The 24,231-nt window shown below is 46.8% G+C and overlaps 1 protein-coding gene across 6 annotated transcripts in view; it reads right to left on the reverse strand.

The window, feature by feature from the left end:
* Nucleotides 1-24,231, reverse strand: part of LOC147111544 (nectin-1-like) — a 267,273-nt gene that overhangs the window by 126,592 nt on the left and 116,450 nt on the right. For 3 of the 6 annotated variants that reach the window (XM_085998611.1, XM_085998606.1, XM_085998609.1), the window contains 2 exons: nt 6,932-7,061; nt 2,080-2,125 (listed from right to left, as the gene is read on the reverse strand). In XM_085998611.1, the coding sequence (XP_085854737.1) occupies nt 2,080-2,125; nt 6,932-7,061 (176 nt within the window). Of the gene's footprint in view, nt 1-2,079; nt 2,126-2,212; nt 2,281-6,931; nt 7,062-24,231 lie in introns of all 6 variants that reach the window. The other 3 variants (XM_085998610.1, XM_085998608.1, XM_085998607.1) reach the window with 2 other exon arrangements.

Here is a 24,231-nt window from a genome sequence, read left to right on the forward strand (position 1 = left end):
TTCTGGAGAGCTGGGAGCATCAACTAGAACGTGGTGAATGGGAGCGGAACTGAGGGAGGAGCAGCCAGTGAAACCTGGAGACCTTACCGTGGGTAAATAGTGAAAGAATGTTTCCACTTGTGGACAAATGGGGAACTAAGGAATGGGAACCAAGGAATAAGGGGGAATGGAGGAGCAAGCTTCTTGAAATGACGGCTACTAGACCGTGGGAGCCTTCACTGCATGTAGCTATTAAGCAAGAGACTAAGTGGGAAAAATTTGGTTGTTTTGCCCCTCCCGTTAGCGCCTAAGAGGGTGCTAAAGGGTTGCAAAGCAACTAACGGCCGGGCACGGCGCCACCAACGTATCCCGCGAAATTCAGCAGGAGGTTAGCGGTGGCAGTAACCAGTAGCGCTCCATGGGTCTGCGCCGTTGTCGATGACATCATCCCCGTGTACAGCGCCCCGGCCACGATCTTCGGTAGCGCCCCCTCACATACCGCTGGACGCTATGTCCGACGGGGTCAGGGAGGCCTACCTGCGGCCGGGGTGGCGCTAATTAAAGGCGAGGTGCCAGGTGGCCACTTTTTTTTGCTGGCCGCCTGCCAGCAACTGCCCCCTCTGCCATCCCCGGCCTCCTGACCCGCACTCCTCTTTTGCTGGCACTCCGATCCCCGGTGGCCCAGCTGAACCTCGGGTCGCACTGCACAAGTCCCCTCCCCTTGAGGAAGGCCTGCAGTACCGCGGCATGACGTGGCGCTGAGGCATGTTGCGTTGCGATATTCCCTTGCAGCGCCCCAAGAGGGCGGCGGGGCGCTTTCCTCTTGGGGCACTACCAGTCAATTTTGGCGGGGGACACTAAATTTTTCGGGGCGCTATTAGTGCCCCAAAGGGGGCGCGACTCAACTTTTCCCCCTAAAACTTTATAGAAACAGTATGGGGTAATTATTTGAAAAGGAGGTGCAGAAAAGGATCTGGAGCAATTGGGTTACAGGAGAGAGTGTCAGCACCGGGAGACGAATGGCCTCCTCTTGTGCTGTAATTTCTATAATTCTATGAAAACTCTTCTTTATTGAGTGCAAGCCCAGGGGGTGGTTTAGAAATCTTGGTGCTCAACTGAGTTTAGGACGACGTGCACTGTGAGAAATGCCCCAAACTGAGCCCGCTGTCCTATGTGCGATCTCCCGGTTTGGTTCAGGTCGGTCCGTACTGGCCGGTTTTGATGTGTGAATTCAAAGTACAGATCAGCTCTGATTGAGGTTCCCAGTTCAGAGTTGTCATCTTCACATGGAACCAGAGTCCAAGGAGATCGGGAGAGAGATGGGCTTGTAGAAAGTGGCCGACTGGGGAGCCTGATCACACACTGTGCATTGGAGGGCATTTCTGGCTATGGTTTCTGGGTAAACATCAGCAGGTTATAGGATTACTACTGGTTACAGGTAGGATATTGGAATGTTACACCTATTACTACATATAGGCTATCAGTGAGTTATTGTATTACTGTTGGTTATGAGGAGAGTCTGAATGTTACCAATATTACTATTAGCTATCAGTGCAATTTCAGTGAGTTACTATTAGTTACTGGTGGAATCAAAGTTCCTTCCACCTCTCGCTCCCCCACCTTTGGTCTTCCCTCTTCCCCGACCTTGGTTTTGACTCTTCCTCCATGTTCAGTTTTCCCTCTTCCCCACCCTCGGATTCCCCTCTTCCCCCATCCTTGGTTTCTCCTACTCATTTGCTCATGGTTGGCTTCCTGGTTCTCAGAACTTTTCCCACAACAGCTGCAGGCACAAAATCACGAGCAAAAATATATAACTACAGGGGCTCCAACCTTTACAAGGTAAATGCAGTAACATTTGTAGAAGTCATGTGATCTGATGTCACATGATCAGCAGTCACATGGTCAGGATCTCACGTGATCAAAGCTCCAGAAATGCCTCCAACCAGAGTTGGCAACCCTAATTCAAAATGACCCCCACGGAGAGCACGGGGAATGTCAGTGGAATCTCCAATTTCCTGACACACTGGGCAGCAGTATGTTTAAAGGTCCAAATATTGAATATACATCTTAAATATCTTTTAACAGCTCTGCTTTTGTTACCTGATCACTCTCTTTTTGGTGGCGCAGGGAACGTCTCAGACGCCTCCTATTGGGGGGAAAAAATGCAGGTATAATAATTAAATTGTGTAATAATAACTGTGTTTTACTCCCATTTCAAGAGTTGGACACTCACCAAGTGACAGTGGTCCCTCAATATCGTGCTGTCTTGAGGTGTGGAGGAGCAAAGAACTCACACAAAAGCTATAAAGTAGAAGGCAAACTTTCTGCAGATCACAAAAATCTCTGCTTCTATGGATACACTCAAAATGATAAAATGGATATCAGTAGCTGAAAATATGACTGGGGGTTGTGAGAAGCAAGGAGAAAAATCAGATTGTCAAAAGGGAAAGACGTGGTGGGAACTTTAACCCCACACCCGACGGTAGTTAATCCTAGTACGATAGCAAAATACTGCGGATGTTGGAAATCCGAAATAACAACAGTAAATGCTGGAAAAACTCAGGAGGTCAGGCAACATCCGTGGACAGAAATTTGAGTTGACGTTTCGGGTCGAACCCTTCTTCAAAACTGGAAAGAAAAGATAGATCGGAGGCAGGGCTGTGATCGGACAAAAGAATAAAAGAAACAAAAGAAATAAAAAAGAGACAATAAAAGGTATTAGAAGCTAGACGAGATGGTAATAGGCTGAGATTAGGTGTAAAGTGTACTGGCAGGGCAAGAGATAGCTGCCAGGTGTGAGAGAGAAACAAAAGGAAAGGGGGGGGGAAAAGGAGTGGAAAAATTACAAGAAAAAATGAAATAGGGGCCGAGGTTATGATCTGAAATTGTTGAACCCCTGCCCCTCCCTCCCGGAACCACAATAGGTTTCCCCTTGTCCTCACCTTTCACCCCACCAGCCTCCACATTCAACGGATCATCCTCCGGCATTTCCGCTACCTCCAAATTGATCCCACCACCAAACGTATCTTCCCCTCCCCTCCCCTCCCCTTTCAGCATTCCGCAGCGACCGCTTCCTCCGAGACACCCTAGTCCACTCCTCTATCACCCCAAACAGCCCTTCCCCTGGCACCTTCCCGTGCAAGCGGAGGAGATGTAATACCTGCCCCTATACCTCCCCCCTTCCCACTGTCCAGGGCCCCAAACACCCCTTCCAGGTGAAACAGCGATTTATTGTACTTCTTGCAATCTAGTATACTGTATTCGCTGCTCACGATGTGGTCTCCTCTACATTGGGGAGACCAAACGCAGATTGGGTGACCGCTTTGCGGAACACCTCCGTTCAGTCCGTAAGGGTGACCCTGAGCTTCCGGTTGCCTGTCATTTTAATTCACCGCTCCATTCCCACTCGGACCTCACCGTCCTTGGCCTCTTGTGCTGTTCCACGGAAGCTCAACGTAAACTCGAGGAACAGCACCTCATCTTCCGATTAGGCACTCTGCAGCCTTCCGGACTCAATATCGAGTTCAACAATTTCAGATCATAACCTCGGCCCCATTTCATTTTTTCTTGTAATTTTTCCACTCCTTTTCCCCCCCACCTTTCCTTTTGTTTCTCTCTCACACCTGGCAGCTATCGCTTGCCCTGCCAGTACACTTTACACCTAATCTCAGCCTATTACCATCTCGTCTAGCTTCTAACACCTTTTGTCTCTTTTTTACTTCTTTTGTTTCTTTTATCCGATCGCAGCCCTGCCTCCGATCTATCTTTTCTTTCCAGTTTTGAAGAAGGGTTCGACCCGAAACGTCAACTCAAATTTCTGTCCACGGATGTTGCCTGACCTGCTGAGTTTTTCCAGCATTTTCGGTAGTTAATCCTGCAGTCCTCCCGCGGGTCCTGATATTAAACCTAATCCCTTTAGCAGGACATCCACCAGAAGACAGTGGGGTCCTTTTTTAAATATGCTGATTGGACCCTGGTGACAACAAAAAAAGCATTCCCAAAAGCTTCAGGGGAAATGATCTGATTGCAGCTCCTGGTGCAGAACATCACTGGCCTGGAGTGCACATCGAGAAATCGAAGATGTGCAGCTCCTGACTTCCGTCCCGGTAGCATGCAATCAGAAAATTACGACTGCACAGCCTGGGTAGTTAATCCACAGTCAGAAGGTTGTAGTTTCAAGTCCCACTCCAGGGACTTGAGGAAAAAAATCTAGGCTGACACTTCAGTGCAGTGCTGAGGGAGTGCTGCACTGTTGGAGCTGCCGTCTTTTGGATAAGACGTTAAACCGAGGCCCCGTCTGCTCGCTCAGGTGGACGTAAAAGATCCTATGACACTATTTCGAAGAGGAGTTGGGAAGTTATCCCCGGTGTCCTGGCCAATATTTATCCCTCAATCAACATCACTAAAGCAGATTATCTGATCATTATCACATTGCTGTTTGAGGGAGCTTGCTGTGCACAAATTGGCGGTCGCGTTTCCTACATTACAACAGTGACTACACTTCAAAAGTACCTCATTGGCTATAAAGCACTTTGGGACATCCGGTGGTCATGAAAGGCACCATATAAATGCAAGTCTTTCTTTATGATTTTGTATCAACTGATTTAAATTGCAGATAGTGCTCTGCGAATTTCTGGGAAGCTGTCTGCAAGGCCCCACCAGCTGCTCGTACTGTCAGCAAGTTTTGACCCTTCAGCTTCCTCTCTTTGCATGGCCTTCTCTCCATACTGCACTTAGGGGTCTATGACATTACAGAAGTTCAGATATTCAGGGTTTACAGCAGAGCAGGGTTAGGACATTGTGGGGTTGGATTGCAGAGTTATGGAGGAGCAAGGGTATGGTGTGATTTGAAAATAAGCACATTGAATTTTAAGTCAATATGCTGGAGGGTGGGGAGCTAATGGGGGTGTCGGTGAGGGCAACAACAACTTCCATTTATATTGTGGCTTTAATGTAAAGAAATTCCCAAAAATAGGGATAGGGAAAACTCAGGCTGAGCCAGATAGCGAAAAATTAGGAGGGGTGACCAAAAGAGTAGTTAAAGAGATGGGTTTTGAGAAGGTTTTTAAGCAGTGGAGGCGCAGACAGGTCTGAAGAGGGAGTTCCAGAGATTATGACAAACGTGGCTAAAGGCTCTGCCATGAAAAGGTGGGGTGAATGGGAGAGCATGCATAGAAGACTGTAGTTAGAGGAATGGAGCCTTGGGGAGGGGATAAAGGCTGGAGCAGATTGCAGAGATAGTGTGGGCAAGACCAGGAAGAGTTTATAGACAAAGCAAGGATTTTGAATTGAATGCATCAGGGAGATAGGGAGCTAGTGTAGACCAATGAGGAGGGAATGCTGGGCACGCAGGACTTCGTGCAGAACAGGACACACGGTACAAAGTTTTGGACAAGTTGGAGCTTATGAAGAGTGGATAATGAAAGGGGATCATTGGTGTAATCGAGTCTGGAGGTGATATAGATACTTAGTATGGTGCCTGGGAAGAAAAGGCCAAGGTACACGTGGAGGGAGGCAATATTTCAGAAGTGGAAGTAAGGCCTTTTCGTGATGGAGAGGTATTTAAGGTCAGCTGTGTCTCACTTGGTAGGACTCTCACCTCTGAGTCAGAAGTTTGTGGGTTCAAGTCCCACTCCAAAGACTTGAGCACAGACACGATGGGTCGAATGGCCTCCTTCTGTGCCGTAAATTTCTACAATTCTAAGTACTCCCAAGTGCAGTACTGAGGGAGTGCTGTACTGTTGGAGGTGCAGTCTTTCAGATGAGACATTAAACCAAGGCCTCGTCTGCCCTTTCAGGTGGACGTAAAAGATCGCATGGCACTATTTTGAGGAAGAGCAGGGTAATTCTCACTGGTGTGCTGGCCAAAATTCAGCCCTCAACCAACATCACTAAAACAGATGATCTGGTCATTATCACATTGCTGTTTGTGGGAGCTTGCTGTACACAAATTAGCTGCCACATTTCCTACATTACAACAGTGACAACACCTCAAAAGTATTTCAGTGACTGTAAAGCGCTTTGGGATGTCCTGAGGTCATGGCGCTATATAAATGCAAGTTCGTTCTTTCTCTTTCTTTAAAGCTTGGCTGAGGGTCAAACAGGATACCAAGATAGTGTATGTTCTGATTCAGCTGAGAGTATGGCCATGGAGGAAGATGGAGCCAACAGTAAGGAAGCAGAGTTTATGACAGAAAACAACAGCTTAATTCTTCCCTGCATTGAGCTGGAGGAAGTTGTGACTCATCTAAGTCTTGATGCTGGACAACATGGAGGCAGTTGAGAAGTGGTGGCGAAGTGGAGCTAGGTGTCGTCAGCACACATTTGAAAGCTGACCCCATGACAAGGATGATAACTATGCGTAGTATACAGATAAGGAAGAGGAGGGAGCCAAGTATAGATCCTTGGAGCAGCCTGGGAGGGGACGGTACAGGGATGGAAAGAGAAGCTCTTGCTGGAGATACACTGGCTGAATTCAGAAAATTCCCACGGAATTAATTTTGAGCTGGAGAAATTCCCGACTTCATATCATACAGGCCATTGGATAGCATAGCTCACCTTAAAGTATGGAAGGTGACCCCATGCTTGCATAATGCCCTTGAGAGGCTGCATTTAAATGAAAACCAGGAGGGGGGCAAGATGAAGCTAGCGGTAGGGCAGATGTGCCCATGACTGCATGGGAAGATTTAGTTGGTTCAGGTAGAAGTGGGACCAGGAGGGGCCGATGCCATGGAGGTGAAACACAGGTGAAAGGAAAAGTGTTGAAAGTCGTGGAGAGCTCGAGTAGGACAAAGAAGGATAGTTTGCTATGATCTCAGTCATTAGTGACTTTGACCAGACAGAGTCTTGGTGCTGTGGATAGGACAGAAACAAGATTGAAGTGATTCAAGCACTGGTATTAAAATAAGGTCAATTTGTCAACCCCCAGGGTATGAATTCCATGCACACTCACCTATCTAGGCAGGAGCAGACTTCTTTGTTGACTGATGTTTCCTTATAATAAAGAAAGCCAACAATGCAGAGCACAATTAAGAGCACCACAATGATGGGAATCGTTATGTATTGACTTGACCGATGCTCACCTGCAATTAAATTAGTTAAAAGGTTCTGTCATTCTATAACAACAACTTGCATTTATATAGCATCGTTAACATAGAAAAGTACCCTAAGGCGCTTCACAGAGGCACAATCAGACAAATATGGATGCCGAACCAAAGGAGGAGATATTAGGAGGGGTAATCAAAAGCTTGGTCAAAGAAGTGTGTTTTAAGCAGGATCTTAAAGGAGGACAGGGAGTTGGATAGGTGGAAGGGTTCTTTATTGACTTTCATGGTGCATTTTATTCTGACACATCTGTGAAACAGTGGGATAACTGGGTAGAACATCAAAAATTACAAAAAGAAAATTGAGACTGCCTGTAAATTTTAAAAAGAGCAATGGGCTGTTCTAGTACTTCTGCATAAGGGCACATGTGAAATACAGGGGATAGTTTTAACCTAATCTGCCGGGCGGGTTCGGGTCAATGGAGAGTAAAATCAGGCAGGGTGTAAAACAGGCATCCAACCCACCCTTTACCTGCCTGGCGAGTTAGGTTAATGTTACCTCCACAGTGTCTATTGACTTGTGTTGAGAGAAACTCATTTCACATTGCCTCAGGAAATGCCCCATGACAAGTAGAAATTTTAAATCCCCCCATGGTCCTAACTCATCCTACCTCTAACCTCCTCCTGCCTCAAATCCCAGCCTGTGCCCTCCAGTCCAGGGACTCTGGCCTCCTCTGCAACCCTCCCTTTCCCTGTTTCAGTATCGATAACAGAACCTTCAGCTGTCTCTTATCTACTCGCTCCCTAAACTCCTTCCCCTTTGCTCCCTCTGTATTCACCTTTAAAAGCCTCCTTAAAACCAAACTTATGGTCATCGCTCTTAACTTGTGAAGCACATTGGGAAGTTTCTCCTTTAAAGCAGCAGTTTAAAGAAGCAAGTTGTTTATATGCTCCTATCTCAACAAGCCTCACTAAAATTAGAGCTGGCAAAAGGAGTAAGCAGACCACATAGCAGCTGTTTGCTGTTCAACTGTTGACATCCTTAATGCTCAGGCAACTAGAAAAAACACTTTTTAAAGGCTTCTCGTTAAAATGTATGGCTAATAGCCTATCAGAATTCAGTCAACCAGGCCAGCTTGTACAGGATGTGGATGATTTACTGCTGTTCTCCGATAGCGAAGAGGAACATGAGGAACTACTGCAGGAATTGTTAGAAATGCTTGCAGCCGTAGGTTTTAAGGTAAACCCCTAGGCACAGATAGGACAAAGAGATGTTCAGTTTCTTGGACTGACTCTTCAACTAGGGGAGCGCGCGATCGACAAAGCAAAGTGCAAAACTGTCCAGGAATTGCACCGCCCAGGTTCAATAGCTGCTCTCAGACCATTCTTGGGTCTGACTGTAGAGAATTTATTGAGAATTCGGCAGCGACGGTAGCTCCTTTGCTGAGATTACTCAGAAAGGGAATGGAATGGGATTGGGATGAGCGCTGTGAGGAAGCTTTTGTAAAGTTGAAAAAGGACCTACAAACAGCCCCAGCATTGGGGGCCATAGACCCTAAGAAGGACTTCCTTTTGGAAGTTGCGGCAACAGACGCCAGTCTGAGTGCTGTGTTAATGCAGGAAGTGAATGGGTGTCTGAGACCAGTTCCTTATGGCTGCAAAGTACTATCTGAGGTGGAGAAGGGATACTTTACCTGTGAGCAGCACTTGCTTGCCACATTTTGGGCAGTGAAGCATTTTGCCATATTCACGGGAACCCAGCCCATCACTCTCCTTACCCACCACATGCCAACCAGTCTCCTGTTAGAAGGCAGAATTAAGATGGGAATGGTGTCAAGCACTCAGGTGGCTACGTGGACCCTATAGTTAGAAGGGATGAACCTGAAAGTGAAACTGATAAGTGATCCGAAATTAGTACCCAACCTTATATATAAGGGGAAACATACCTGTACAGTCGAGGGGGTGTGGGAAACAGAAGGCGGATTTAAATCTGGTATCCACCCTGAGGGGAGAGACATATGTGGACGGGTCTAGTTTTGTAGAAAAGGGGGAATGTAAAACAGGGTGTGGAATTTACGACCCACAGAAAGCAATGGAAGTGGCGATGAAGTTACCCACCACTCTTAGTGCTCAGCAGGCAGAGTTAGCAGCCGCAACTTATGCGGCAACACATCCCACTGAATTTCCCCCACCCTATACGATCTGCTCTGACTCTGTTTACATGTAATTCTTGCATGGAATACAGCTAGAAGAGGTTTTAAGTCAGCAGATGGCAAGCCACTGGTTACCGCGCCAATGCTGGCAACCATACTGGAAGTCATAAGAAGGGGAGGCGAGGAATACTATATCCATAAAGTCAAAGCCCACTCTAAAGCAGAACCCAGATGGGAGGGAAATAGGAAAACGGACGAGCTTGCTAAAGTGGGAGCGGAGAGAGGGGTCCCATGGGACCCGTATCAATCGGGAGTGGTAGCAGCCGTCACTCCAGTTGTTACTATTCCGCTTCCCCTGGCTATCAAAACAATAGAGCCGACAGATGTAGTGCTAAAAACAGTTCTCAAGGAAAAAGGTGGTCAGATTGTAGAAGGGCCTTATGGGGCCAAAGATGTAAACATCAGGGAAGATATGTTGTTCAAAGGTGATAAGTGGATTGTGCCGAAGGATACAGGGAGGAATTCATGCGGCTGGCTCATGGGGGACTGGGGGCTGGACATCCCGGACCCGAAACGACCTGGAAACGGGTCAAAGAGGTAGGGTGGTGGCCTCATCTGAGGGAAGACGTAGAAGATTACTGTAAAACCTGTTTAGTGTGTGCTGCTAACAATCCTGACCCACATAAAAGAAAGGCTCCCCTCAGACATATCCGTTGACCAGAGGGACCGTGGCAGTGTGTCTAGATAGATTTTATCAGACCCCTGCCCACCACTAAGAATGGCGATAAATATTGTCTAGTCCTAGTGGGACAATTTTACCAAGTGGGTCAAAGCTTTCCCGTGCAAGTCAGACACAGTATTATGGACGGCCGCCTAGTCAGGGAGGTATTTTCTAGATGGGGGCTTCCCCGAGTGGTGGAATCAGATCAAGGAAGTCATTTTACAGGCCAAGTAATGCACAATAGAGAGCATCCTGACGAACTCTATCACAGTATGGTATGGCAGCTGTAGCTACTATGACCGGAAAGCCCTGCAGCGGGTAGTCAAAACTGCCCAACGCATTACCGGCACCCGGCTACCGACCATAGAGCACATATACCAGAAACGCTGTTTACGGAGGTCACGGTCCATCATCAAAGACCCTACCCACCCCAGCCACAGTCTGTTCGCCCTCCTGCCATCTGGGAGACGCTACAGATGCATTCGCACCCGTACGACCAGATTTAGGAACAGCTTCTTTCCCAGGGCTGTCATCCTACTGAACTCCACAAATAAACTCTAAAGCCTGCACATCTGCCAATGCACTTTACTATGGTTATGTTTATGTTAATGTATTAGAAGCCAAATGTATGTTGAATGTTTAAATGTCTTAATCTAAATGTACACTCTCGGGAGCCGCAAGCCTACATTTCGTTGTACTGCACTTGTGCACTAACAATGACAATAAAAGTTGATTTGATTTGACTTGAAGCCACCCTGAAATTGTTTGGAATTGAAGGGAAATGGCATGTGACCCACAACCCGCAGTCATTGGGGATTGTGGAAAGAATGAACTGTACATTGAAGTTGGCCCTGCGAAAGGAATTAAATGAACAACACACTAAGTGGGATGAGGTACTTCCCCTAATCCTTATGGGGATACGCAGCAACAGATCCAAAGGAACGGGTCATTCCCCTCATGAACTGGTAAAGGGGAGACCCATGCGAACTCCCACACACCTGTTCGTTCCCACTCTGACTAATAATCAAATGAAAGAAGTCACTCAGGACAAATTCCTGAGTGACCTGTGGGGGGACTTTAAAGGAACTGAACTTGAGAGCCGCCCGTAACATTGGGAAGGCACATCAAAGCAATCGACTACACCCGGCTCCAAGTAAACCTCAGGAATGGGAGGTGGGAAGCCAGGTAATGGTATGAAACTATGCGAGGGTGGGAGTTTTCGAACCCCTCTACAAAGGATCATATAACATTGTTGATAAAGCCAGTCCTATGATATACGCGGTTCAGTTACCCAAAAAAATCAAATGGTTTCACATTAACCAGATAAAGCTTTCTCAGCCCACAAGCAAATCAAGAAGTCAGCAAGCCACAATCATGAGCATGGTGAAACTGACTCAGCCACTCCAATGGGATGATGGAGAAGGGGTGCCTAATGTGGCCCCCCCCCCCCCCCCGGAGGCACCTCCATGTGACGAGGTGCCTCCCCAGGTATAGTATGGTTCTGATCTGAGGCAACGACCTTGGAAATGGCCAAGGCGGTCCAGTGAATAGTCAGCGCAGAGCCTAAAAGGCCAATGGTGGGAAGAAGGGAGACGGGACTGGGAGTAACACTCCGTTTTGTTCCCCTCTTCCATAGGCCAGAACAAGGCAGAGAAAATGGGGAGGCTATTTTGGTTGCTGTCTGGCATAGTGCTCCATCTTGAAAGGGCAGCAGCAACACAAGGGGAAGCATCCAGCAATTCAAGTTACGACAGTCAGATTACCATTGCTCCTGTAACTCCGCCCCTAGGTATTGCTCGGGAGGTTAGCCTCTGATCCATCAAGGGTACGTGCGACACAAGCTGTTCAAGAATAGTACGGGTAACCACATACACGGTCCAAGAAGGGAGGGGAATATGTATAAAGTGTAAGAGTGGGACTATGAATCAGCCGCGTGTATGGTTCATTCAGGCAAAGGTGGGTGACGATACTAGTTACCACCAGATAGGGGATCCTTGGACACATAATGGGAGCCCAACTCAATCGGAAGACAATGGAGAAACCATGTTACGTTGGCCACAATTGTGGCAAGAGCATGAGGATTTATATGGATGCGTAAACCCTTGACCAGGCCCACTGAAAAATTGTCCGAATTCCCGGTTTACAGCCTTTCTCCTGCGTTCGTGTACGGTGCAGAAAATGACCCCCCTTATCAATGGATGCTGGATGAAAAGGAGTTAGAACTATGCCAAGAAATGTGTTACTTATCATGTATCGGAATACGTAAACGGAACCAACACTACATCTTCCTTAATCAGCACTGCCACCCCATCCCCCTTGTTTCCTCCCCTATCTTTTCTGAACACCTTGTACCCTTGACTGTTAAGTACCCAGTCCTCACTGTTTTTAAGCCACGTTTCCGTTATTGCCACAACATCATATTGCCAAATGGTTAATTGTGCTTGTAGTTCACCAACCTTATTCACCCCACTTTGTGCATTTACGCACATGCATTCTAAACGCATTTTTGAATTTTTCGTAGTCTTTTTTACTCTGCTCGTATCTAATGTGGTACTACTTCCACCTCTAGTGCTACTTTCTCCTTAGTACTATCCAACACACTCACCTCTTTTCTACTCCTATATGCTGGTGCCCATCCCCCTGCCAAGCGAGTTTAAACCCTCCCCAACAGCACTAGCAAACCTCCCTGCGAGAATATTGGTCCCAGCTCTGTTGAGGTGTAATCCGTCCGGCTTGTACAGGTCCCACCTTCCCCAGAAACTTTCCCAATGCCTCAGGAATCTAAAGCCCTCCCTCCTGCACCACCTCTCCAGCCACGTATTCATCTGTTCTATCCTCCTATTCCTGTACACACTAGCACGTGGCACCGGGAGTAATCTGTAGATTACTACCGTTGAGGTCCTGCTTTTTAATCTCTTTCCTAGCTCCCTAAACTCTGCCTGCAGGACCTCCTCCCACTTTCTGCCTATGTCGTTGGTACCGATATGGACAAACACCTCTGGCTGTTCACCCTCTCCACTCAGAGTGTCCTGCAGCCGCTCAGTGACATCCTTGACCCTGGTACCAGGGAGGCAACATACCATCCTGGAGTCACGTCTACGGCCGCAGAAACGCCTATCTGCTCCTCTAACTATCAAATCCCCTACCACTATAGCTCTTCCACTCTTTTTCCTCCCCACCTGTGCAGCTGCGCCACCCGTGGTGCTGTGGACTTGTCTCTGGCTGCACTCCCCAGAGGAACCATTACCCTCACCAGCACTCAGAACAGAATACTGGTTGGAGAGCGAGATGCACTCTGGGGTCTCCTGCACTACCTGCCCGGTCTTCCTCTTCTGTCTAGCGGTCACCCATTTCCTCTCTGCCTGCACACTCTTAAGCTGTGGGGTGACCACCTCCTGAAACGTGCTATCCACGTAACTCTCAGCCTCGTGGATGCACCGCAGTGACTCCAGCTGCTGCTCAAGCTCCGAAACATGGAACTCGAACTGCTGCAGCTGGCGACACTTCCTGCACATGTGGTCATCCAGGCTACGTGAAGCGTCCAGGACTTCCCACGAGGCACAGGATGTGCACTCCATGGGACCGAACTGCCCTGTATGCCTCTAGTTATTAGATTAATTAATTTAAATATTTAGTATAACACGCTGCCCTTAAAGACTAAAAGGCTACAGACAAAAAAAAGGTGATGCTCAAAAAAACAAATATACTTCTAAAACTTAACACTCACCAGCTACTCACCAATCAGCTCGTTCCCGAGTGCAGACGTTACTTTTTTTCATGCTGATGTCACTCTTTTAAATTTTGCCCCTCAGGTCCACCTCCTCTTTGTCTGTCCCGAATACTCACCGACGCCGACAAATGGGTTAGTAGTAATCCCAACGTGGATGATATTGTACCATGATGTGCATCAGGAGGTGGTACCAGTGATATTAAATCTGACCGAGGTGGGAATACCGAACTGGCGCAAACCAGAAACAGCGCGGTTATATGGGAGAATGTTGCGGGAATTAATAAATAAAAGTCCATTATAAAACTTGGAAAACAGTGACAGGATCGGACAAAGTCAACATGGATTTACAAAAGGTAAATCATGCTTGACTAATCTACTGGAATTTTCTGAGGATGTATTTGGACTTTCAGAAGGCTTTTGATAAGGTCCCGCATAAGAGATTAGCGTGCAAAGTTATTCACAATATATATTAATGATCTAGACGAGGGAACTAGGTGTAATATCTCCAAGTTTGCAGATGACACAAAGCTGGGTGGGTGTGTGTGCTGTGAGGAGGATGCAGAGAAACTCCAGTGCGATTTGGACAGCTTGGGCGATTGGGCAGATGCAGTATAATGTGGATAAATGCGAGGTTATCCACTTTGGTGGCAAAAACAGGAAGGCAGATTATTATCTGAACGGCAGTAGATTGGGAAAAGGGGAAGGGCAACGAGACCTGGGTGTCCTTGCGCAACAGTCGCTGAAGGTAAGCATGCAGGTACAGCAGGCGGTTAAGGCGGCAAATGGTATGCTGGTCTTCATAGTGAGAGGATTTGAGTACAGGAACAAGGATGTCTTGCTGCAGTTGTACAGGGCCTTGGTGAGACCACACCTTGAGTATTGTGTGCAGTTTTGCTCGCCTTATCTGAGGAAGGATGTTCTTGCCATGGAGGGAGTGCAGAGAAGATTCACCAGACTGATACCTGGGATGGCAGGATATTAACTGGGATAGTCAGAGTGTGAAAGGCTTAGAGGGTGCAGAATTCTTAAAGTGCATCCAGGAGAGCTTTTTGAGCCAGCATGTAGAAAGTCCTACAAGAGAGGGGGCGGTACTGGACCTAATTCTAGGGAATGTGGCCGGGCAAGTGGTAGAAGTGTTAGTAGGTGAGCACTTTGGTGACAGTGACCATAATTCGGTGAGATTTAAGGTAGTCATGGAAAAGGACAAGGATGGACTGGAAATAAAGGTTCTAAATTGGGGGAAGGCCAATTTTAATATGATAAGGCAGGATCTGGCCAATGTGGACTGGGATCAGCTACTTGAAGGAAAATCCACATCAGAGCAATGGGAGTCTTTCAGAAAGGAAATTGAGAGAGTACAATGGCAACATGTTCCCGTAAAGGTCAAGGGTGGGACCAACAAGCCCAGGGACCTTGGATGTCAAGGGATATACGAGAATGGATTAGGAAAAAAAGGGGGGCTTTTGGCAGATACAAAAGACTAAAGACAGAGGAAGCCCTAGAGGAGTATAAAAAGTGCAGGGGGATAATTAAAAAAGAAATTAGGAGAGCGAGGAGGGGCCATGAAATAACACTGGCGAGCAAAATAAAGGAAAATCCTAAGGTGTTTTATAAGTGTATTAAGGGCAAGAGGATAACTAGGGAAAGAGTAGGGCCCATTAGGGACCAAAGTGGCAAACTGTGTGTAGAGCCAGAGGATGTAGGTGGGGTTTTAAATGAATGTTTTGCATTTGTGTTCACTATGGAGAAGGACGATGTGGACATAGAAATCGGGCAGGGGGACTGTGATATACTTGAACATATTAGCATCGAGAGGGAGGAGGTACTAGCGGTTTTAGCAGGCTTAAAAGTGGATAAATCCCCAGACCCGGACAAGGTGTATCCCAGGCTACTATGTGAGGCAAAGGAGGAGATTGCAGGGGCTCTGACACAAATTTTCAGAACCTCTGGCCACAGGGGATGTGCCAGAGGACTGGAGAACAGCTAACGTAGTGCCATTATTCAAGAAGGGTAGTAGGGATAAACCAGGGAATTACAGGCCAGTGAGCCTAACATCAGTGGTAGGAAAATTATTGGAAAAAATTCTGAGGGACAGAATTGGTCTCCACTTGGAGAGGCAGGGATTAATTAGGGATAGCCAGCATGGCTTTGTCAAGGGAAGATCATGTCTGACCAATTTGATTGAATTTTTCGAGCGGGTGACTAGGTGTGTGGATGAGGGTAGTGCAGTGGATGTGGTTTACATGGATTTCAGTAAGACTTTTGATAAAGTCCCGCATAGGAGACTGGTCAGGAAGGTAAGAGCCCATGGGGTCCAGGGTGCCTTGGCACATTGGATCCAAAACTGGCTTAGTGGCAGAAGGCAGAGGGTGATGGTGGAAGGTTGTTTTTGTGACTGGAAGCCTGTGTCCAGTGGGGTACCGCAGGGATCGGTGCTGGGTCCCTTGCTGTTTGTGGTCTACATTAATGATTTGGATGTGAATGTAAAAGGTATGATCAGTAAGTTCGCAGATGACACGAAAATTGGTGGGGTGGTAAATAGCGAGGCGGGAAGCCTCAGGCTACAGGACGATATAGATGGGTTGGTCAGATGGGCGGAACAGTGGCAAATGGAATTTAACCCTGAAAAGTGTGAGGTGATGCATTTTGGACGGACTAACAAGGCAAGGGAATACACAATGAATGGTAAGACCCTAGGAAAGACAGAGGATCAGAGGGACCTTGGTGTGCATGTACATAGATCCCTGAAGGCAGCAGAACAGGTGGATAAGGTGGTTAAAAAGGCATATGGGATACTTGCCTTCATTAGCCGAGGCATAGAATATAAGAGCAGGGGGGTTATGATGGAGCTGTACAAAATGCTGGTAAGGCCACAGCTGGAATACTGTGTGCAGTTCTGGTCGCCACACTATAGGAAGGATGTGATTGCTTTGGAGGGGGTGCAGAGGAGATTTGCCAGGATGTTACCTGGGTTGGAGCGCTTCAGCTATGAAGAAAGACTGGACAGGCTGGGGTTGTTTTCCTTGGAGCAGAGAAGGCTGAGGGGGGACCTGATTGAGGTATACAAAATTATGAGGGGCACAGAAAGGAACTTTTCCCCTTAGTAGAGGGGTCAATAACAAGGGGGCATAGATTCAAGGTAAGGGGCAGGAGGTTTAGAGGGGATTTGAGGAAAAACTTTTTCACCCAGAGGGTGGTTGGAATCTGGAACTCACTGCCTGAAAGGGTGGTAGAGGCAGGAACCCTCACAACATTCAAGAAGCATTTAGATGAGCACTTGAAATGCCATGGCATACAAGGCTATGGACCAAGTGCTGGGAAATGGGATTAGAATAGACAGGGCTTGATGGCCGGTGCGGACGCGATGGGCCGAAGGGCCTCTTTCTGTGCTGTATAACTCTATGACATATGAAGAGAGATTGGGTTGATTAGGCTTGTATTCGCTAGAGTTTAGAAGAATGAGAGGGGATCTCATTGAAACTTATAAAATTCTAACAGGACTAGACAGACTAGATGCAGGAAGGCTGTTCCCGATGGCGGGAGTCCAGAACCAGGGGTCACAGTCTAAGGATAAGGGGTAAGCCATTTAGGACTGAGATGAGGAGGAATTTCTTTACCCAGAGAGTGGTGAACCTGTGGAATTCTCTACCACAGAAGACAGTTGAGGCCAATTCATTAAATATATTCAAGAAGGAGTTAGATATATTTCTTAAGCCGAAGGGGATCAAGGTATATGGGGAGAAGGCAGGGACAGGGTACTGAATTTGAATGATCAGCCAGGATCGCATTGAATGACGGAGCAGGCTCGAGGGGCCGAATGGCCTACTCCTGTTCCTATCTTCTATGTTTCTATGATTTTGGGAAAGAGCCAGCACAGCTTTGGCGGAATCAGAATTAGCGCCATTACATCGCAAGGGTTCAGGAGATGGTAATGGATTCAACAATAACTTTGGGGAAAATACTGAGATCACTGAAGGAAACAACATCAGTTACGGGGTTAAAGGGGACCATATCAGAAGGCGACAGTGTTTGATAAGTGATGCAGCCACTGTTTTTAATACCGGAACTGTAGTGTATGTACCTTTAAGAGCCCCTGTGTACTGTAATACCGGTAGTGACCACTCGGGTATATAAGCCTGTATAGCGTCTTGTATCTTTTAGTTCACCTCCAGACTTTGTTCAGTAAACACCTGTTAAACCAACTCCTGCATTCCGTGTCTCCATTGACACACGGATACAACAGTGGCGACGAATTGGAAACGGACTTACCTGCAATTCGGCAGCACCTCAAGGAGATCGATTCCTCAGACGAAGGTCGAAGAAAAAAAAAAAGAAAAAAGCAAACTGTGGTTTCACCAGCTAGCCGGGCTGGTGGCAGGTATTGCACTAATCCTTCCTGGGCGGCGGGCTGGGGCTCGATCGGGTGGCTCTGCAGCGGGGCTGAGCAGCGAGTCGGAAGGCGGAGGCAAACAGAGACGGAGGGTGGAGCACTCGGGAGACGGCCGGCGCTGCAAAGCAGGTCGGCATTCGGACCAAGCAGAGGGAGGGAAAAGTCCCAGAGAGTCCGGTGGGAACGAGTCTCAAACTACTAAAAATATCTGTGTAAATAAAAAACCGTGGAGAACAGCGTCGTCAGCAGTGGCAGCGGCGGGAGGCGCCATTTTTTCTCGGCAGGGAAGAAAGGAAAGCGCGGGAGGCGCCATTTTTGATTTTCAGGATGCCTAAGACTGGCAATATTACTGCTTTCGATAGTGATATAGAGGATTGGACCACATATATGGAAAGAGTGGAGGTATATTGCACAGCGAATGGAGAAGAGGATGATAAAAAGGCATCGGTACTTCTAAATCTGATGGGCGCAAGGACATACGGGCTGTTACGAAACTTAATCACTCCAGCCAAACCGATGGACAAGAATTTTAAGGAGATTGTTGATACCCTACAGGAGCACTTAAACCCAACACCGCTGCTGATAGCGGAACGATTCAAATTCTTCAGGAGAAATCAGCACAAGAATGAAAGTAACGCTGATTACCTCACCGAATTAAGAAAGCTGTCAAAGCACTGCCAATTCGGGGCAGGACTGGCAGATTCTCTACGAGACAAATTCGTCTGCGGTCTCCTAAGTGAAGGAACACAGAAAAGGCTACTTTCTGAGAAAGATTTGACACTGGACAAGGCTTTCAGTGTGGCTGTATCATACGAAGCAGCAGCAAGAGGAGCTGCAGAGATACAGCAAAAGCCACAGGACTTCGACACCCATGAAATGACACGGGGTTTCAAGAGATGTTATCGCTGCGGCAGATCCACCCATGACCAGAGGGACTGCTGGTTCAAGGACAAAGCATGCAGGCAATGCGGAAAGATGGGACACATTGCACGTGTATGCCGATCTGGAAACAAAAAATCCACTGACAGAAAAAAAATCAATAAGGAAAAGTACAGAAAGGTACAAATGATGACGGACAGTAGCTCCGAAGACCAGAAGAGTGATAGCGACTCCGGAAACAAGAGACTCAGCTGTTTCAAATTACATAATGTAATTGCCAAAGATGATTACCAGACCATTTGGGTTACCCACATGATAGCGGGGTCCCCAATTAAAATGGAGCTAGATACAGGATCAGCTCTGACCGTCATAAGTCGACGGGATTACGAGCGGCTATTTCCGCATATACCTTTGAAAGACACATCCATTATCTTGAAGACATATACGGGGCAGAAAGTATACCCCAGAGGGAAAATAAAGGTGCCTGTTGTATACAACGGCAAGGAAATACAGAAGTTGTATTTATACGTTCTGCAAGATGGTGGTCCACCGTTGTTGGGACGTGAATGGATCAGGAAGATACATTTAGACTGGCACTCCATTCAGGCACTGACGGTGACCAGTAAGAAAAAAAATGATGATGACGTCATACCTGAACGATTAAAAGACATCTTGGCTAACGCCAAAGAAGTGTTTCAACAGGAACTAGGAACCTTGAAAGGCGTCACCGCCTCAATAAAAGTGGAAGATGCGGCAATTCCCAAGTTTTTTAAGGCAAGGCCGGTGCCATACGCAATTCGTCCAGCAGTCGAGGCAGAGCTGGAGAATTTGGAAAAAGCAGGCGTGTAGATTGGAGCAAGTGGGCAACACCCATCGTCCCGGTCATGAAGAAAACGTTGAATAATGATAAATCTGAAGAAGAGAAAAATTCGCATCTGTGGGGACTTCAAGGTGACTGTAAACCCGGTCCTTCATACGATACAGTATCCTCTTCCAAGGATAGAAGATATTTTCGCCTCACTATCCGGAGGGAAACGTTTCACCAAAATTGACTTGGCACAGGCATATCTACAGATGGAGGTTGAGGAGGCCTCTAAAAAGTATCTCACGATAAACACACACAAAGGCCTGTACCAGTACAATCGACTGGTTTTCGGAGTAGCATCAGCTCCAGCTATCTGGCAAAGAGCTATGGAGCAAGTCCTGCAAGGGATTCCGGGGACTCAATGCTACCTAGACGACATCCTTGTAACAGGAGAAAACGACAACGAGCACCTTGCCAATTTGGAGCAGGTGCTTGTTGTGTATGTAATAGGTATGTTACTTTAAACCTATGGCCAGGGCAGCACTACTTTGTAGGGCGTAGTGATACCGTAGTACCACTCCTGGCCATAGGGGTATAAATAGTACTGTGGGTACTGATCTCCCCTCAGTTTCCCGCCTGTTGGTATTAAGTAAAGACCTACGTTGAATCTTCCAAGCTGTCTCGTCATTATTGCATTAAGTATAGACACATACTTTATAGTGCTCACTAGGCTGAAAGAACAGGGCCTACGAGCAAATCGCCCCAAGTGCGAATTTTTCCAGAAACAAATATCATATTGTGGCCATATAATTAACGAAGAAGGGTTGCATAAGTCACCTGAAAAAATTGAAGCGGTCATAAAAGCCCCAGCACCTGAAAATGTCTCACAATTAAGGTCGTTCCTGGGATTGATAAATTACTATCATAAATTTTTACCGAACTTGTCAACTGTTCTGCACCCTCTTAACGCACTGCTACAAACGGGAGTAACTTGGAAATGGAGCGAAGACTGTAAACGTGCCTTCCATAAATGCAAAGGCTTGATCACGTCCAAGGAAGTGTTGGCTCATTACAACCCATCACTGCCAATCAGACTGGCGTGCGATGCATCCCCTTACGGCGTAGGAGCGGTATTATCGCATAGATTCCCTGATGGCTCGGAGCGGCCGATAGCTTTTGCGTCACGCTCATTGAACTCAGCTGAGCGTAACTATGCCCAGATCGACAGGGAAGCACTCAGCCTGGTGTGGGGAGTGAAGAAATTCAACCATTACCTACACGGACAAAAATTTACCTTGTTGACTGACCATCAACCCCTCGTCTCCATATTCAACCCTAAAAAGGGCGTTCCCATTATGACAGCGCAAAGGCTACAGAGGTGGTCCCTTTTCCTAGGGGCACACCAATATGACATAGAATACAAAGGATCAAAACAGCATGGGAATGCTGACGGTTTATCGCACCTACCGTTGCCAACGGTAGAAGAGGCACCTACAGTGGACCCAGTGGAGATGTTCCACTCAACCATAGTAGAATGTCTACCAGTAACAAATTCTACCATTGAAAAGGAAACGAGAAATGACCCGACTCTCTCACGAGTCTACGATTTAACGGTGAAGGGATGGCCAGCACATGGCGAACCACTGTTGCCAGCATTCTTGCAAAGAAGAGAACAGCGGTCAGTGTGCCGAGGAACCTTGATGTGTGGATCCAGAGTGGTGATTCCACCCAAACTCCAGGATAAAGTGCTGAAGGAGCTTCACGAGGGGCATCTGGGTGGAGTGAAAATGAAGAACCTAGCCAGAGCATTTGTGTGGTGGCCAGGTATCGATGGAGACATCGAAGAAATGACCAAGAGCTGTCTAGGATGCCAGAAGGTCCAAAACGCCCACCACAAGCCCCTCTACATCCATGGGAGTGGCCCTCATCTCCATGGCAAAGGGTACATATCGACTTTGCTGGTCCATTTATGGACTCAATGTTCTTAATCGCGGTTGATGCACACTCCAAGTGGCCGGAGGTAATAAAGATGTCCTCCACCAGTGAAAAAACCATCACAGTATTAAGGACCATATTTGCCAGGAATGAGCTGCCTGAACAGATCTGTTCTGATAATGGACAACAATTTCTGTCCGAAGAATTCAGGAAATTCTTAAAAAACAATGGGGTTAAGCACTACACGTCCGCCCCATACCATCCCGCCACCAATGGATTAGCTGAAAGGTTTGTCCAGACCTTCAAGAAGGCCATAAAGGCCATGGGTAATGAAGACATAAATCTACAAAGTAAGGTAGATAACTTCTTGCTTGCATACAGGAATGCAACACATGTGGTTACAAACCAAACTCCCGCCATGATGTTTTTCAATAGAAGACTAAGATGCCGGCTGGATTTGATCAAGCCAAACATCAGAAGGGACGTAGAGAACCGGCAATTTCAAGGCATGAATGAACCTTCCAGATAGGTCAACAAGTTTTGGCCCGGGACTACCGTGCCGAGAAATGGCAGCCTGGAACTATTTGCACACGACTAGGACCGCTGATGTATACCGTGGACATTGGTGAAAGCATAATAAGGTGCCATGCTGACCAGATCATAGAGTCATCCGAAAAGGGACAGCCTACACCACAACTCTATACGCCTAATGATGAAGCAGAGATACCCATAGTATCTACCTCCGATCCGGTGATACTGGAACCAGATGAACCCGACACTGGCATTCAAGCCGAATCGACCTTGCCAAAAGAACCTACTACACCACCGAAAACTACTACACCACCGAGGCGTTATCCGGACCGAGTCAGGAAGCCTCCAGAGAGACGGACTTATAATTGATTAACTGCAGCAAATGTGTAGATTATTGTTCTTGTAAACATGTTAATTAATGATTACTTAAAATGTTATGTACTAATTATCTAAAAGGGGAGGAATTGTAGTGTATGTACCTTTAAGAGCCCCTGTGTACTGTAATACCGGTAGTGACCACTCGGGTATATAAGCCTGTATAGCGTCTTGTATCTTTTAGTTCACCTCCAGACTTTGTTCAGTAAACACCTGTTAAACCAACTCCTGCATTCCGTGTCTCCATTAACACACGGATACAACAGGAACCTCCCTCGTGAATAGCCTTGATTTGGTTGATTTCGATCAATCCGTAAGGGTAGTTAGAAATCGTCTATCGGAAATTCTGAATAAAATGAATGGTCTAGAACAAGAGGAATTGAACTATTTAGAATCCCATGCTAAAAAGATAAACCAAATTTTAAAGGAGAATCTGAATGCCTCTAGTGAGGCCACGCGAAATAGTGTTTGTGTAATGTATGGATCCTGGCTAGTGGAACAAGCCTGTAAAAACCTGCAGAGCATTGCTGAGGGGAAGCTTCCCTTGTGGGTGACTGATCGACATCTGAGGGCAGTGTCTACTTATCAATTTACCATAACTAGTACAGGTGTACCCGGTAAAACACGAATGTCATTTGCAGGATCAGAATGACATCACCTTATTAGGATGGTATTCTATTTTTCCCATCCTGCATGAAAAGGCAACCCCAAATCCTCTAATCCGCGTGGAGAATATAGGAGTACATCAGGGAACCCACTTGGTACGGTATGATGAACCCCCGCAGTATATGTTCCGGGTGGATGGGACCACTTGGGTGGCCTCACATCTTACCGGGTGTGCTCAAACTCGGGATAGATTCATCTGCACTTATGACGTGGTAGAACATGTGCGGATTTGATTGGGATGGGGTAGAATGGAACTGCACCATGAAAGTAGTTGTAGGAAAGCTTTTTCCCGTAGAATCTGCGTACCGAGGGAAAGGTGCGTATTGTGTCACCACCATACACCCGGAATACCAGTATGGTAATAACCTGACTTGTTCCATTGCGGCGGGAACTTTTTGTTTTACCCCACTCCAACCTGTAAGACTTGGGGCGCGGGTTTCATTAAGCATTTATTCGCATGGGCAAGTAGATATCATTGAAGATGATGAGTTAAAAGAGCAATTACACCAGTATGTGACTTGATTCGGTTATGACATTTCACCTCTGCCGGAACACTTGGTAGAGTTAATGGCCCAGAAATTCAGGTCCCCATGGGTGAGTACGCATGGGGTACTCACACGTAGGCCCAACGAAAGTGCCGGTTTTGTGCATGCACGGCGCATGCACGGGAAACTAGCACTTCCGTTCCCTTTGAAAGAAGGGGTTGACAGGTGGAACGCGTGCGCCGGAGAGGCAGTGGGTGCGCATCTAACTTATGTTTTTTTTTTTGCAGGTTTCTCCGGGAGGGTAAGTCTCCAGCAGTTACACTTTTAAAAAGCAGGCACAAGGCCTGCTTTTAACAAGGTAAGTGGTGAATTAATTAAAATTAAAACATTTTTTCCACAGGTTTATTATTCTTAAACACTTTAAAGAAAGGTAAGTTTATTTTTAGCCCCGTTAGAAAATGTAATTAATTTTTTCAAAAATTTAAATGATTGTTTAAAATTTCATGTAATTTATAGTTATTTTAAAAATGTGATAAAAA

Source organism: Somniosus microcephalus, chromosome 10 (assembly GCF_052327205.1).
Source record: "Somniosus microcephalus isolate GS21.2 chromosome 10, FLI_Smic_1.0, whole genome shotgun sequence".
NCBI classification, from domain to species: domain Eukaryota; kingdom Metazoa; phylum Chordata; class Chondrichthyes; order Squaliformes; family Somniosidae; genus Somniosus; species Somniosus microcephalus.